This window comes from Choloepus didactylus, chromosome 7 (genome assembly GCF_015220235.1).
Source record: "Choloepus didactylus isolate mChoDid1 chromosome 7, mChoDid1.pri, whole genome shotgun sequence".
NCBI classification, from domain to species: domain Eukaryota; kingdom Metazoa; phylum Chordata; class Mammalia; order Pilosa; family Megalonychidae; genus Choloepus; species Choloepus didactylus.
The window spans coordinates 64,554,582-64,570,237 of record NC_051313.1 but is presented as its reverse complement, the minus strand read 5'-3'; the positions used below and the strand labels follow the sequence as shown (position 1 = coordinate 64,570,237).

The 15,656-nt window shown below is 39.4% G+C and overlaps 1 protein-coding gene across 1 annotated transcript in view; it reads left to right on the top strand.

The window, feature by feature from the left end:
- The first annotated feature begins 600 nt into the window (after positions 1-600).
- SPACA1 (sperm acrosome associated 1) overlaps positions 601-15,656 on the top strand; it is a 122,395-nt gene continuing 107,339 nt past the window's right edge. The window contains exon 1 of the mRNA XM_037843687.1: positions 601-813. Coding sequence (XP_037699615.1) covers positions 633-813 — 181 coding nt within the window. The 5' untranslated portion in view covers positions 601-632. The remainder of the gene's footprint in view (positions 814-15,656) is intronic.

The following is a 15,656-nucleotide window of genomic DNA, read 5'->3' as shown; positions in this document are numbered from 1 at the left end:
TTTCCTTCTTGAATTAGTCCTCTCTACCTTGCCTTTTGCTGTAGCAAATGACACTTAATGGATCTTCAAAATTTAATATAGGATAATGTTGCTAGACCTTCTGAAGTTTAATAATAAAATAACCCTTTCAAATGATTTGGAAATAGGATTTGAGAGGAGAAAGCGACTTATTTTTGTTTGTTCACTAAATTTCTTCTGCTATTTTAGTTGATGGGCAATCTGATAGGTTCCCATTGCCCTCTTTTCCTTCCTTTATTCTTAGTGAAGGACAACTGAATTGAATGTTACCAGAACTTTTTTCACATACTTAGCAATTTATCAACCCCAACCAACTAATCTACAGGAACCAGGCAGCAAGAGGAAGGCTTGTTACTGTTACAAAGTCCTGATAAAGTCTTGCTCTAAGGACATGACTCCTGTATCTTCCATTTTCCCTTCTGTAAACAGCTACAAGGTCCCTGGCACACTTCTGTTGAATAAGCAACCTGTTAGACTGTCATAAAACGGTTCCTAGTTTTTACATGAGCTGACTCACAGAAATTCGTGCCAGCCTGCAATCTTTACACTGGCCCCATATCCTTCATTTAAGCTAGGGCTGGGCACAGCGTGGTCACCTAAAAACCAGTTATCGAATGGAATTAAATGGAACAGAAGCAACTGCTTTGATCACTACCTGTACCACCATCACCAGCATCTTCATTAGTACAAAGGACTTTCACATGTGTTTTCCTTTCAATAAACTTCAACCGCACAGAGGGCAGAAAGAGATATTTATACCTCGTTTTACAGAAGAAGCAGCTGCCACTAAGAGAGGTATGATGATTTGCCTTTATTCAAAACAAGTAAGTGTCAAAGCTGGAATTTATTAGGATTTAAATGTCACTGTTCCAAGAGAGATACCAGGTCTCTCTTCTGTTATGGGTTTAAAATAGTTCATCAGCATTTTCTATACCTTGAATATATTCCATAAAACCCTTTTGTACACTTTTCCTCTGATTTACTAGATGACAAGGGAGTTTCTAATTATTTATTTGGCTAGACTGTATGTTCTAAGAGGGCAGAAATCATTCCTGTCTTGTTTGCTAGCACAGAACTTGGCCCATAGAAGGCAATCAATAAAATTTTGTTGAATACATTTGTTCAGAGAACTTATTTATCTAAAGAACCTTAGAAACCTCAACATAAAGAAAGAGGCAGCCTGGAGAGCAGACACAAATAGTCCTCACTTTATATATAGAGTATGAATAAAGTGTTGATCTGGTTCATGCATGCGTCTCTGGTGAGTCTGACTAATTTAAGTTGGTCCTCTTGAACTGCATCCACTTCAGGAGCAATGACAAATTCAATTTTACCCGTCTGTAAAGCTGAGGACAGATCATAGCCTCCATGCTTTATGAGGCTCTGCAGAACCAAGCATCATTAGTATTTCTTCTTTTTTAAATTCAACATCTGCACCCTAAGGTGCAGATGCAAATCACATTTGTTTTTGTGGACTCTCTCATCCCTACCACTTCACTTTTGCCTTGGAGCCAAGTTGCTGGAAACCAGTGGCGTTCCTGAGAGTGGAACAAAATCCCCACTGCAGGAAGAGCTCCCTGAGGCTGTTAGTCCCTCCCCTGACCTCCCTGACTTCTTGAGTGGATGATGGAATTCAGTGCACCTTCCCAGCACAGACTGTCTCCATTGCCAAAGAATGACAGTTATAACAATTACCACCCTGAATGTCACAGCCAAGCAAGGAGGGGAGAGAGGAAGACCATTGAGCACTCTTTTCCGAGCTCTCCATCCTTGGCTTGGAGGTCAACCCAGTGTCCTTCCTCTGGTTATCTTGTTCCTTGCCCGGGTTCCTATTTTCTGGAATCTGGGAAGCAGCACCTTCTGTGGAGTATAGATCCTCATTTGGCCTGCCTTGCCCAGGATGGCTGTGACCCTGGGAAGCCCAGGCTGAATCCTACTCAGTCTCCGACAAGTACCTGCTACAGTGAAGAGAAACTGAAGCTGTGACTTGAGACCCTCCTTCTCGCAGGTTACAATTGAACATATATAAAGTTGTCATGTGATTCCTCTAAAATTATAATTCTAAATCATGGGTGTTTTGGGCCCCCATTGAACATTTGGCAATGTCTGGAGACATTTTTTGTTATCACAACTGGACAGGTTGTGATGGTGCTGCTACTGGCACCTAGTGGGTAGTGACCACTACATTAAATGTGCTGCAATGCACGGAACCCCCCAACCCCCATGAAATGCAAAGCAAAGGAAAACATAAAGGCAGGCCCATGTAGGTTAGAGTTTAAGTTTGCCAAATAGAGTCTCTTCAGTGTTAGGAAGGTCAGACAGCTTTCCCTTGGAGGGCTGTGGTTTACACTGAGTTCCCAAAACCATGGATCAGAAAGTGCAAGGCATTTTGGGCTTGTTCACCGTGGTTTTGCCAGCATCTGTAATACAGGTGCTGGGCACACAGTACTTGCTGTTTCATAAATATTTGTTGAATTAAATTCTGTAATTGGCATTATAAGTGTCTATATTTAGGAAAGTGACTCAGTTGATTAACTGGTTAGGAGGAAATAAGGAAAAGTGATGTCAAGACAGCGAAGGGTGGGCAGAGCCAGGAACTCAGCTAGGCTGCAGGACTTCATTGGATTGGCTGTCCAGAGAGCAGCCAAACATCTAAAGACTTGAGGACCCAAATGCAGCCACTCAAAGCAGGTCAATCTGAGACATCAGTGTGGTAGTGGCCCCAAAGCACACAAAAGATCCATCAGTAACTGTCCTTGGCACTTGCCCCATCTCTTCCATTCTGAGAGCCTCTGGCACTAAAAGTCCAGTGCCCTCTATGGCTCTTGAGGTGTCTGAGAGAGGGCAGTTCATTGGTGGTTCAGGTGTCCATTACTTTCTGGACCTTTAGTGCTGTTCTAGCCTCTTTCCCTCTCTAGTAACTTCTATCTACTGTTTCCAGGTTAGTTTTCCTAGGGTTAGTTCTGCAATGTCACCTCCTTATTCTAAAACTGTTAACAGTTCCTCATGGTTTACCAACTTAAGTTCAAATTCTTTGCTTCCTTTTATGCCCTTATTTCCCCTCCTTACCTTCTCTCCTTGGGTCATTTTATCCCTTTCCATTCTATCACATTTCACTAATTCTCTATGCATACCCACAGCTTCAGCCAAGCTGGACTGTTTGGTCTTTCATGAATAAGCCTGTGCTTGCTCTCCTCGGAGCCATTGCCTGGGGCTAGACAGTGTGGTCCACTGGCCACCACATTACCCTAATGGTGACTAACCCAGGCCCGTGCATTTCTCCTCTCACTGTGCTCATTTTTCAGGGGTCCTTCCACTCCCACAGATATGCAAATCACTCCACACTAATGGAATCAGAATCCAGAATAAATACCTACTCCTTATCTACGGCTTGCATAGGGAATGTGTGTGAATTAAAGTGATAATGCTGTCTGTGAAATGCTTTCATCTTCCCAGAATGAGGTACATTCCTTCAAAGCCTTTTCAGATTTCACGTTGGCTTTCACATGTGCTTAGCATAGCAAGGAAGATCCAGTCTGTCGAAAGCAGGGACTTCAGTGCTTTACTGAACCATGGTCTGAGCTAAAATAGATATTTAAGGTACTGCAAATTCCCCTGTGTTTACTGTTTACTTTAGATTTAAGCTTTAAGTTTGACCAAAGGTTTTCTCTGCCAGGCTTCTATCCGATGGCAGACACATTTACACCTGCAGGAGGTAGAGACTTTGAGGGTGGGAATGAAACTCCAATTTTATGGGGACTTTGATTAGATATGTCCTCGCCATTGTCCATTATGGAAATAAATTTTCTTTTCAACGTGAAGAAAATAAATCAGAAAACTTCAATCCTCAAAGACAAAGTGTGATGGATGTAGACGGTAGGAAAGTTTATTATGTGATCAAGAGTTTAGGTGGCCTCATTCATCAAATCCAACAACAGAAGTGGAACGACTGCTCCATGAGGTTGGATGCACAATTAAAAGGAAATTTTGCCTCCCATATAGAACCCATGCTTCTCTGCATGCAACCTAGAGATTTTTGCTGTTTTTTTCAAAAGTAAGAGAGGGAAGAGGATGTCACAATAGCAACCCAACTAAATATTTTCTATCTCTAGTGCCCACCAGCCAATATGGGATTTTCGAAACCTTCTTGAAGCTCCTTTTCCTGATACCCTTCCTACTTCTGGGAGTTTCTGGTGCTAACTCATACACTGTTACAGATTGTCCTCTATTTTCCCCTTCACATGTGATGAGGCTTCTGGTGCCTTCCACCACTGGCAATGCCTGCTCATGTGGGCACAGGGCCCCTGGAGGGCTCTCACTGCTGTGGCACTGGGTTTTGTGCTGAAGAATTTCTCTCTCCACTGTAAGAGTTACTCAATTACTTGGATAGCAAAATAGTGCCACTCACGTACCCACAAAACAGAGATGTTTGTTTGCTTGTTTTGTTTTGTTTTAGTTTTCAGAAAAAGGCCTTTCATTTAAATTCCCTCTTGAGAAGATTCAGGATGGGCTTTGCTATTGATGCCCTACTGTACTGAAATGTTTAGCATCTCCTCTGTACCTGGCATTGTTTTTGGACCAAACTTGTGTGCCATAATTCTCTGTGTCCTTAGGATGAATGCTTTCCCAGGAGGCAACAGGGCTCCTTCTGCAAATAGATACATGGTGGGTTGGCCCCACCAGTCCCGTGGACACGTCTCAGTGTTTTAGGCGGAAAAGGGCTTTGGACTAAGCTGGGACTCTTGCTACATACAGAAGATAGTAATCTATGGGTCTTTTGAGTTCTAGAAATAGTGTAGATGAAAACCATCAAGTCATAAGTTGTGTTCATTTTAATCAGAACTTTTTGACAGGAATAGGAAGCATTTAAGCTCACAGATCCCACCTGCAATGTCACCAATGTAGGCACTGATGAGAGCTAGAATTTATGGGAGCTGCACCTTGGCAACCTCTGGACCCAGAAGCTCCTCTCTCTGCCTCTTACAGTCTGTGTGGTCTCCTTTCTGCTTCTACAGTCTCCTCTCCCTTGCTCTCTCAACACTCTTTGTCTGTTTACACATGGCCCCAAATGGCCAGCAGCCTTTGGTCAACATGCCTTGATGGGTCCAGCTAGATACAGCCTCTGTCAATTACAATTCTCATGGAAGGGAATGTGATTAGGCACCAGCTGGCCATTAGAAGGGTCAATTTGGATTTGGACGTCCACCCTGCTCAAATCAGCAGTTCCTGGGGGTATGTCATGTACGCAAATATTGCTTCTGTTTTCCCTCCAGCAGGGGTTTTAAGAATGGGTCACAGAAGGGACAGATACACCCCAAATATAATTACTATGCTCCAGAAAGGCAGGGCTTGTGCCAAAATCCTCTTTGAATTCCCTACAGAGTCTTACCCAAAGCAGACAATCAACAAAGCTTTGTAGGAATAAATGTTGATTAAAAGGATCCCTGTGGTCTAGGTTCCCAGGACACAGATGAAAACCAGCTGTGTTATAAACTAGGTTTACTGTCCTAAAGAATAATGACATTCCATGGAACCAGAAACCTGAAAACCTGCCTAAGGATGAACTTAAAATATAATAAGATGGCAAAGGGTATATTCCACTCTTGCCAATACTGAGTTAATAGATTTTCAGGAGAAATATTCTAGTCCTCCTGGATATAGTTTCTTTCTCAAGAGGACTTAGGCACTGGAGGAATAAATAACACTGAGAAAGTTTGGGTCCCGTTCAACTGATGCTGTAGCTCCATGGCCTTTTAAAAGCCACAGTGATTATCAGCTCTGAGATGTTTTTAATGAGTGTTTCAGTCTGGGTTTACATATCCTTAAAAGAGTTACGATATCACCCAGGAGGCTGATATGAATTAGCATGTGTGTTTATTATGACTTGAATCTGCAGCAGCAGAATTATTGCATTTTTAGCTGAGAGGCAGGCGGCTCTTGGGCACAGGGCTTTGGGAGCTTTGAGGAGATCAGAGCACTCAAATTGCTGCTCCAAGGTCAGCAGTAACTCTCTGGGTCCAAACCAGGAGACGTGACATTCACATCTCCATGGACTCACAAGGCACTGAGCATCCTGAGGTGGTCTGATGTAGTGACAGAAGTGATGGGCATCCAGGTGGGAGATATGAGTTGGGCATGGAAAGTGCTTCATCCCCTGATGGACATTTCTGCAATGGGCTTCCAAGAAACCTAAAACTCCACTATTTAGTTAGTTTCTTTGATGTAAATCTTCTCTTTTGTTTTGAAGTGATAGTCTCTGCAAAGTGGTATTCCATTAACATATTTCAGTTGTCTCTCACTACAGGTTAGTTTGCAGATTTTCTAGAATTTTATATAAATAGAATCATGTAGTGCTTACTCTCTTCCTTCATTCTACATAATTATTTTGAGATTCATCCAGATTATAATATACATCAATGGTTCATTCCTTTATATTGTTAAGTAGTATTCCATTGTATGACCATACCGTGGTTTATTTATCCATTCACCTTTTGATGAATATTTGGGTTGTTTCCAGGTTTTTACTATTTCAAGTAAAGCTGCTGTGACCATTCATGTATATATTATTGTAACGGATAATTGTTTTTATTTCTGAGTAAATACTTAGGACTGGAATGCCTGAGTCATATGGTAGGTGCATGTTCAATTTTTTAAGCAACTGCTAAACTGTTTTTCCAAAGAGTTTGTACCATTTTACCTTCCCACCAGCAGTGTGTAAGAATTCTTGTTGTTTTACATCCTCACCAGCACTTGATATGGTCAGTCATTTTAATTTGACATTATAATAAGTGTGAAGTTGCATCTGATTGTGGTTTTAATTTGTGTTTCCCTGATGACAGAAGGTAATGAGCATCTTTTCATGGGCTTACTTGCCATCCGTATATCTTCTTTGATGAAGTGGCTATTCGAATATTTTGTCCATTTTTTAAAACGGGCTTTTAAAAAATTGTTGAGTTTTGAGGTTTTTAAAAATGTTCTAGATACCAGTCCTTTATCACTTTGTGATTAGCAAATATTTTCTCTGTCTGTGGCTTGGCTGTCTTTTCATTCTCTTAAAAGTGTCTTTTGATGAGCAGAAGTTCTTAATTTTGTTAATCTTTTCTTTTATGGATAGCACTTTTAGTGTTGATCTAAGAAATCTTTGCCTAATCCAAAGTCACATAGATTTTCTGTTATGTTTTCTTCTAGAAGCTCAACGATTTTATGCTTTACATTTAAGTCTATGATCCATTATAAGTTAATGTTTGCATGTAGTGAAAGATAGAGATTGAAGTTCATTTATTTGCCTATGTATATCCAAACCATTTGTTGAAAAGACTATCATTTCTCCCCTGAATTGATCATTGTCAAAAATTAGTTGCCCATATGTGGCAAGTCTGTTCTGTTCCAGTAATCTATTTTGTCTGTCTTTACACCAGTACCATACTACTTTGATTACTATAGATTTGTAGTAAGTCTTGAAATCAGGTAGCATAAGTCCCCCAACCATATTATTCTTTTTCAGATTTTTTGGTTATTCTAGGTCCTTTACATTTCCATATGAAGTTTAGAATCATCTTGACAATTCATACAAAAAGTGTGCTTGGAGTTTGATTGGGATTGTATTGAATCTATAGATCAGTGTAGGAAGAAGAGCCATCTTAACAATATGAGTTTTCTGACTCATGAACAAGGCAAATCTCTTCCTTTTTTAAGTTTTCTTTAATATCACTTGCAACTTTTATGATTTTTAATGTACAGACAAACATCTTTTGTCAGATTTAACACTAAGTATTTCATATGTTTAATGCCTTCATAAATGGCATTGTTTTTTTAAATTTCAATTTCTAATGTTCATTGCTAGTATGCAGAGATGCATTTAATTTTTATATATTGCTATTGTATCCTACAACCTTGCTAATAATAGCTCACTTAATAGATTTTTACATAGAAAATCATGTCATCTGTGAATACAGACAGTTTTACTTTTCTGTGTTTAATCTGAGTGCCTTTCATTTACTTTACCTGCCTTATTGCATTGCCTAGAACCTCCAATGTTGAATAAAAGTGGTGAGAGCAGACATTCTTGCCTTCATCCTGATCTTAGGGGAAAAACATTCAATCTTGCATCATTAAGTGTGATGTTAATTATAGGTTTCTCCTAGTCACCCTTTCTATCCCTTGTTTACTGAAAACTTTTTATCAGAAATAGATGTTAGTTTTTCTCATAAGCTTTTCTGCATATTGAGATGATAATATGGTTTTTCTTTTTTGTTTTTAATATAGTAAATTACATTGATGGACTTTTGAATGTTAAACCAACTTTGCATTTTTGGGATAAACCATGCTTGGTCATGATATAACATTACCCTTTTTATATATTGTTTGATTTGATTTGGTTAAATTTTAAGAATTTTTGCATCTATGCTCATGAGGGATATTTGTCAGTTATTTCATTTTCTTCTAATTTCTTTTTCTGTTTTGATATTAGAGTAATGCTAGCCTCATAGAATGATTTGGGGAGTATTCTCTCTTCTTTAATTTTCTGGAAGAGTTTCTGTAGAGTTTGTATTATTTCATCCTTAAATGTTTGGTATAATTCACCAGGGAAGTCATCTGATCCCATTTTCTTTGTGGGAAGGTTTTTAATTACCAAATAAAGTTCTTATAGAGGTATTTGGCTTATTTATTTTTCTCTTTCAGTATCTTAAATATATCACACCACTTCCTTCTTGCCTCTATGGTGTCTGCTGAGAAATCCGTACACAGTCTTATAAGCTTCCTTTGTATGTGATGGATCATTTTTCTCTTGCTGCTTTCAGGATTCTCTCTTTGTCTTTGACGTTTGATAATTTGATTATTAAGTGTCTTGGTGTAGGCCTATTCAGATCTGTTCTGTTTGGGGTACGCTGCGCTTCTTGGATCTGTAATTTTATGTCTTTCATTAGAGATGGGAAATTTTCATTGATTATTTCCTCTATTATTGCTTCTGCCCCTTTTACCTTCTCTTCTCCTTCTGGGACACCCATGATAAGTACATTCTTGCATTCCTTAATTTCCCAGAGACATTGCTTATATTTTTCCATTCTTTTCTCTATCTGTTCTTTTGTGTGTAGGCTTTCAGTTATCTTGTTCTCCAGTTCCTGAGTGTTTTCTTCTGCCTCCTGAGATCTGCTATTGTATGTTTCCATTGTGTCTTTCATCTCTTGTGTTGTGCCTTTCATTTTCATAGATTCTGTCAGTCGTTTTTCAAACTTTCAATTTCTGCCTTATGTATGCCCAATGTTTTCTTTATAGCCTTTATCTCTTTGCCATATCTTTCCTAAACTTTTTGAATTGATTTAGCATTAGTTGTTTAAATTCCTGTATCTCAGTTGAAGTGTAAGTTGGTTTCTTTGACTGGGCCATAACTTCATTTTTCTTACTGTAGGTTGTAGTTTTCTGTTGTCTAGTCGTCTGGTTTCCTTGGTACCCCAATCAGGTTTTCCCAGACCAGAACAGGCTCAGGTCTCAGAAGGAAGAAATATTCAGTATCCGGTTTCCCTGATGGTGTGTCTTAGCGGATTGACACACCTTGTGCTTTTCTTCCTAGCAGGTGGCACCCTTCAGCCTGTCACTCCAGACTGGTGTAAGGATATGTGGCCCGTGGCTGTTTTCCCCCAGGCTCTGGGGTCTGGTTCTGAATGGAAGGCGGGCAGTAGAGCTTGGCACTGCCTTCTTCCTCTTAGGGAAGATATGCGCCCTAGAGAGAGTTCATTTGCATAAAAATAGATTCTTTGTTTCTCTGACTCTGCAATCTCCACCCTTGTCTGGGTCAGAGTACTGCAAGTTTAAAATGGCTGAGGCTTTCTCTACTCAGAGCTCTGCGAGCTGAAAATGGCTGAGGCTTTCTCTACTGAGCTGCCCAGGTTGAGAGAAAGGGACAGAAAGGTCCCTTTCAGGGTCAGTCAAAGGCCCCCATATTCACACTTCAGCCAGAGATAGCACCCAATCCTTTGGGCTCCCCATCCTGAGACAGATACATCCCGTGGCTCTCCAAGATCAATCATCACCAAAAGCCTCTGTCTGCTTGTTGGAGATTTGTAGTTTTTATTGAGCAGTTAACGTTAAAACCCCAGTTGGAGCTGGGCTGAGATATATTCGCTTATTCAGAGAGTGCTACTGTCTATCACAGTGAGGCTTTGCATTTCAGGCTGCCATGAGGGAGGGGGTCTCGGCGCAGGTCCACAGTTTTTACTTACAGATTTTATGTGATCTTGGGCATTTCTCCCAATCCAGATTGTTGCAGGATGTGTGGACAGTCATGGTCATCTCCCAGCAGTTATTCCAGATCTTTTACTAGTTGTTCCTGGTTGTTTATAGTTGCTCTGGGGGGACTAACTAGCTTCCACTCATGCCATCTTCTCTCTCTCTCAGACATCGTTTAAAATTTCTTACAGGGCAGCTGTGCTGTTGATGAATTCTTTCAGCTTTTGTTTGTTTTTAAAATTCTTTATTTTACCTTCATTTTTGAAAGATGTTTTCACTGGGAAAAGAACTCTAGGTTGACAGTATTTTTTTCTTCTTCTTCTTTAGTACTTAAGGATATTGTTCCACAGTCTCTGGCTTCCACTGTTTCTGATGAGAAATGTACTCTCTGATGAGAAATTTACTCTCATCCTTATTTTTGTTTCTCTATATATAATGTGTCTTTTTTTCTCTGGCCACTTTTATGATTTTTCTTTTTATTACTAGTTTTAGAAAATTTAATCATGATATATCTGGTGTAGTTTTTTTCATGTTTCCTAGGCTTCCAGTTTGTTGAACTTCTTGGATCTGTATGTTTATAGTTTTCATCAAATTTGAATAATTATTGGCAATTATTTCATTGACTATTTTTCTGTCCCTCCCATTCTATCCTGTCTTTCAGGGACTCCATTTTTATGAATACTTGGCTGCCTGAAGTTGGCATGGTTCCCTGATGCTTGCTTCATTTTTGTCAGTCTTTTTTCTGTGTTTGTTTCATTTTGGATTGTTTCCATTACTATATTGTCAAGTTCACTAAGATATTCTTCTACAGTGGCTGTAGAAAGACCTATCCAGTGTATTTTTAATCCTATTCAGTGTATTTTTCATCTTAGACATTACATTTTTCATTTCAATACGCTTTCTTTTTATATCTTCCACGTGTCTACTTAACAAGGTTAATCTTTCCTCCAGTTTCTCAAACATATAGATTCCAGTTAAAATAACATTTATTATACTTGTCTACTAATTCTATCATCTGTGTTATTACTGGGTCAGTTTAGATCACTGTTTTTCTTCTCATTGTAGGTTTTATTTTCCTGTTTGTTTGCATGCCTGGAAATTTTTGATTGGATGCTAGACATTGTGATCTTTACCTTGTTAGGAGCTGGATATGATTTTATTCCTGTAAATATTATTGAACTTTATGCTGGGATGTGGTTGAGTTACTTGGAAGCAGTTCGATGCCTTTGAGACTTTTTTTTTTAATTTAATTTTATTGAGATTGTTCACATACCATACAATTATCCAAAGATCCAAAGTGCACAATCAATTGCCCACAGTACCATCATACAGCTGTGCATCCATCACCACAATTAATTTTTTTCCCAATTTTTAGAACATTTTCATTACTCCAGAAAAGAAATAAAGCTAAAAATAAAACTGAATTCCTCCCCTACCCCTAACCAACCCCCTCCATTACTGACTCATAGTACTGGTATACTACATTTGTTACTGCTGATGAAAGAATGTTAAAATGCTGTTAACTGTAGTACATAGTTTGCAATAGGTATATTTTTTCCCTATAAACCCCTCTAGTATTAGCTTCTAGTTATAGTGTCATACACTTGTTCTAGTTCATGAAAGAGATTTCTAATATTTGGCTAAGCATAGATATTTTCCACCACAAGTTTCACTGTTTTATACATTCCCATCTTTTAACCTCCAACTTTTCTTTTGGTGACATATGTGACTCTAAGCTTCCCCTTTCCACCACATTCATACACCATTCAGCACTGTTAGTTATTCTCACAATAACATGCTTGTGTCACCTCTGTCCTCTTCCAAACACTTAGGTTCAACCAATTTGAACATTCTGCTCATGATAAGCAACCACTCTTCCATTCTTTAGCTTTGTTCTACATCCTATTAACTTATATTTCATGTCTATGTGTTTACATATTATAATTAGTTCCTATCAGTGATACCATGCAATATTTGTCCTTATGTGTTGGACTTATTTCACTAAGTGTGGTGCCCTCGAGATTTCTTCATCAACCCACTTTTTTAAAGATGGTTTTGTTCACCCATCATACTTTCTTCCCTAAGTAAAAAATCAATGGTTTCCTTTAAAGTTACATATTTATGTATTCACCACCATCACCACTATCTACATAAGAACATCTCCATTTCTTCCACAAAAAAGGAGGAAGAGTCAAAGAAGAGACAGAAAAGAAAAAGAAAGAAATAAAAAAACCATGACAGCTAAAAAGCAACAAAAGGAAAGATAGAATTAAACCAAAGTAGAATAAAAGAGTCAGACAGCGTCACCAAAGTCGAGTCCCATACCCTTCCCTTATGTCCCCCTCTTACAGGCATTTAGCTTTGGTATTTTGTCTTTGCTACATTAAAGGAAGCATAATACAAAGTTTCTGTTAACTATAGACTCTAGTTTGCATTGATTGTATTTTTTCCCCAATACTACCCTATTTTTAACACCTTGTGAGGTTGACATTCATTTGTTCTCCCTCATGTAAAAACACATTTGTACATTTTATCAAAATTGTTGAACACTCTAGGTTTCATTGAGTTATATAGTCCCAGTCTTTATCTTTCCTGTTTCCTTCTGGTGTCCCACATGCTCCTAACCTCCCTCTTTAAACCATACTCACAGTCATCTTTGTTCATTGTACTTACATTGCTGTGCTAACATCACCCAAAACTGTGTTCCAAACCTCTCACTCCTGTCTTTTCCCTTCTGTCTGTAGTGCTCCTTTTAGTATTTCCTATAGTGCAGGTGTCTTGTTCACAAATGCTGTCATTGTCTGTCAGAGAATATTTTAAACTCTCCCTCATATTTGAAGGACAGTTTTGCCAGATATAGGATTGTTGGTTGGTGGTTTTTCTCTTTCAATATCTTAACTATATCACACCACTTCTTGCCTCCATGGTTTCTACTGAGAAACCCACACATAGTCTTATCAAGTTTCCTTTGTATGTGGTAGATTGCTTTTCTCTTGCTGCTTTCAGGATTCTCTCTTTATCTTTGACATTTGATAATCTGGTTATTAAGTGTCTTGGCATGGGCCTATTCAGATCTATTCTGTTTGGGGCATGCTGCACTTCTTGGTCTGTAATTTTATGTCTTTCATAGGAGATGGGAAATTTTCATTGACTATTTCCTCTATTATTGCTTCTGTCCCCTTTCCCTTTTCTTCTCCTCTGGGACACCCATGATACATACATTCTTGTCCTTTATGTTGCCATTTAATTCCCTTAGACATTGCTCATGTTTTTCCATTCTTTTCCCTATCTATTCTTTTGTGTGTAGGATTTCAGGTATCTTGTTCTCCAGTTCCTGAGTGTTTTCTTCTGCCTCTTGAGATCTGCTGTTGTATGTCTCCATTATGTTTTTCATCTCTTGTGTCGTGTTGTGTCTTTCATTTCCATAGATTCTGCCTGTTGTTTTTTCAGACTTGATTTCTACCTTATATTCACCCAGTGTTTTCTTTATATCCTTCATCTCTTTTGCCATATCTTCCCTGAATTTGTTGATTTGGTTTTTGAGTTGATTTAGCATATTTCTTTGAAAATCTTTAATTGATTGTTTTGTTACAGTGAAACAGTATCTCAGCTGTATCTTAATTGAAGTGTAAGTTTGTTCCTTTGACTGGGCCACATCTTCATTTTTCCTAGTATAGATTGTAGTTTTCTGTTGTCTAGGCATCTGGTTTCCTTGATTACCCCAGTCAGATTTTTCCAGGCCAGAACAGGTTCAGGTCTCAGAATGGGGTTATATTCAGGGTGTATCTTAGAGGAAAGACAGACTTTCCTGTGAGGCTTCCAGTCATTGTGCTTTTCCTAACCTGCCCAGCAGGTGGCACCTGTCAGCCTTTCACTCCTGACTGGTGTAAGGAGGTGTGGCCTCCTTAGTTTCTGTTTTGGCTGTTTTCCCCTAGGCTCTGGGATCTGGTTCTGAAGGGAAACCTGGGCTGTACCTCCTTACTCTTAGGGAAGATACACCCCCTAGGGAGTTATCATCTGCATTTGAATAGTCTCTCTGACTCTGTTTTCTCCACCCCCATCTGGGTCAGAGCTCTGTGAACTGAAAATGGCTGCGGCTCTCTCTTCTGAGCTCCTCAGGTTGAAGAGAGAAAAAGGGACAGAAAGCCCCCTTTTGGAGCCAGTGCATGCCCCCCCAGTTTCACTCATTGGCCAGAGATAACATCCTGTCTTCTGGGCTCCCCCTCCCAGGACAGATGAGTCTTCCAGTTCTTTAAGGTCAGTTGTCACTAAAAGCTTCTGTCTGCATGTTGGGGGTTTGTAGCTTGTATTCAGCAGTCCACATTTGTTAATTAAAACCCCAGTTGGAGCTCAGCTGAGCTATATTCATGCACTCAGACAGTGCTGCTAGTTTCTACCATAGCAAGATTTTGCAGCTCAGCCTGCCATGTGGGTAGGGAGTTCTCAGTGCAGTTCCACAGCTTTTACTTACTGATTCAGTGCTGCATTCTCAAGCATTCCTCCCAATCCAGGTTGGTGTATGAGGTGTGGACAGTCACAGTTGTCCCCCAGCAGTTATTCCAGATCATTTGCTAGTTGTTCTTTGATGTTTATTAGTTGTTCCAGGGGACTGACTAAATTCCACTCCTCTCTATGCTGCAATCTTGCCCTTCCTCTCCCTGAGACTTTCTTTTAAGATTTATTAGGTTGGACTAAGGCTGCCTTTGGTCTAGGGCTAATTTTTCACCACTACTGAGACAGAAGTCCTTCTGAGTACTCCACCCGTGCTCCAGGAATTATGAGATTTTCCCCTTCTGGCTAGTGAGAACAGGAACTAGTCACAGTACTGTGTGAGCTGTGAGGATTTTTCTTTTGTTTCTTTTGGGTAACTTTCTCTGTGGCCTTCAGTAATTTCCTTATGCACACTGATTAGTACTAAGCAGAAGTATTGATTATGACCTCTTCATATCTCTCAAGTTTTCACTCTGCGAAGAACTCTTTCCTTCAGTCCTGTCCCATGAATTCTAGCATTTGGCCTTCCTGGACTCTTAGCTCCATTTCATTGACTTAATGAAACCACTGGGTTCTACTTGGATGCCTCCCTCCAGGGAAACTCTCTGGGCAGTAAAGCTGGGGCAATTGTAAGGGTCCCTTCAATTATTTCCCATCCTTCAGGAATTGCTGCCCTTTGTTGTCTGATGTGTAATGTATTGGAAACCATTGTTTCATAAATTCTGTTCAGATTTTTAACTGTTTAAGGAAGTAAAGCAAATCTATTTCTGTTATTTCATTTTAGTCAGAAGTGGGAAACTCAAGCGCCATGGCTTTTGATGTATAAGAGCATGGGTATTTGAGTTTTAAAGTCTAATCCCTGGAAGACTCAGGGCATACAGTCTAAAGTGTGGATTTGCAAATGTGTTTCATTGTGTGAT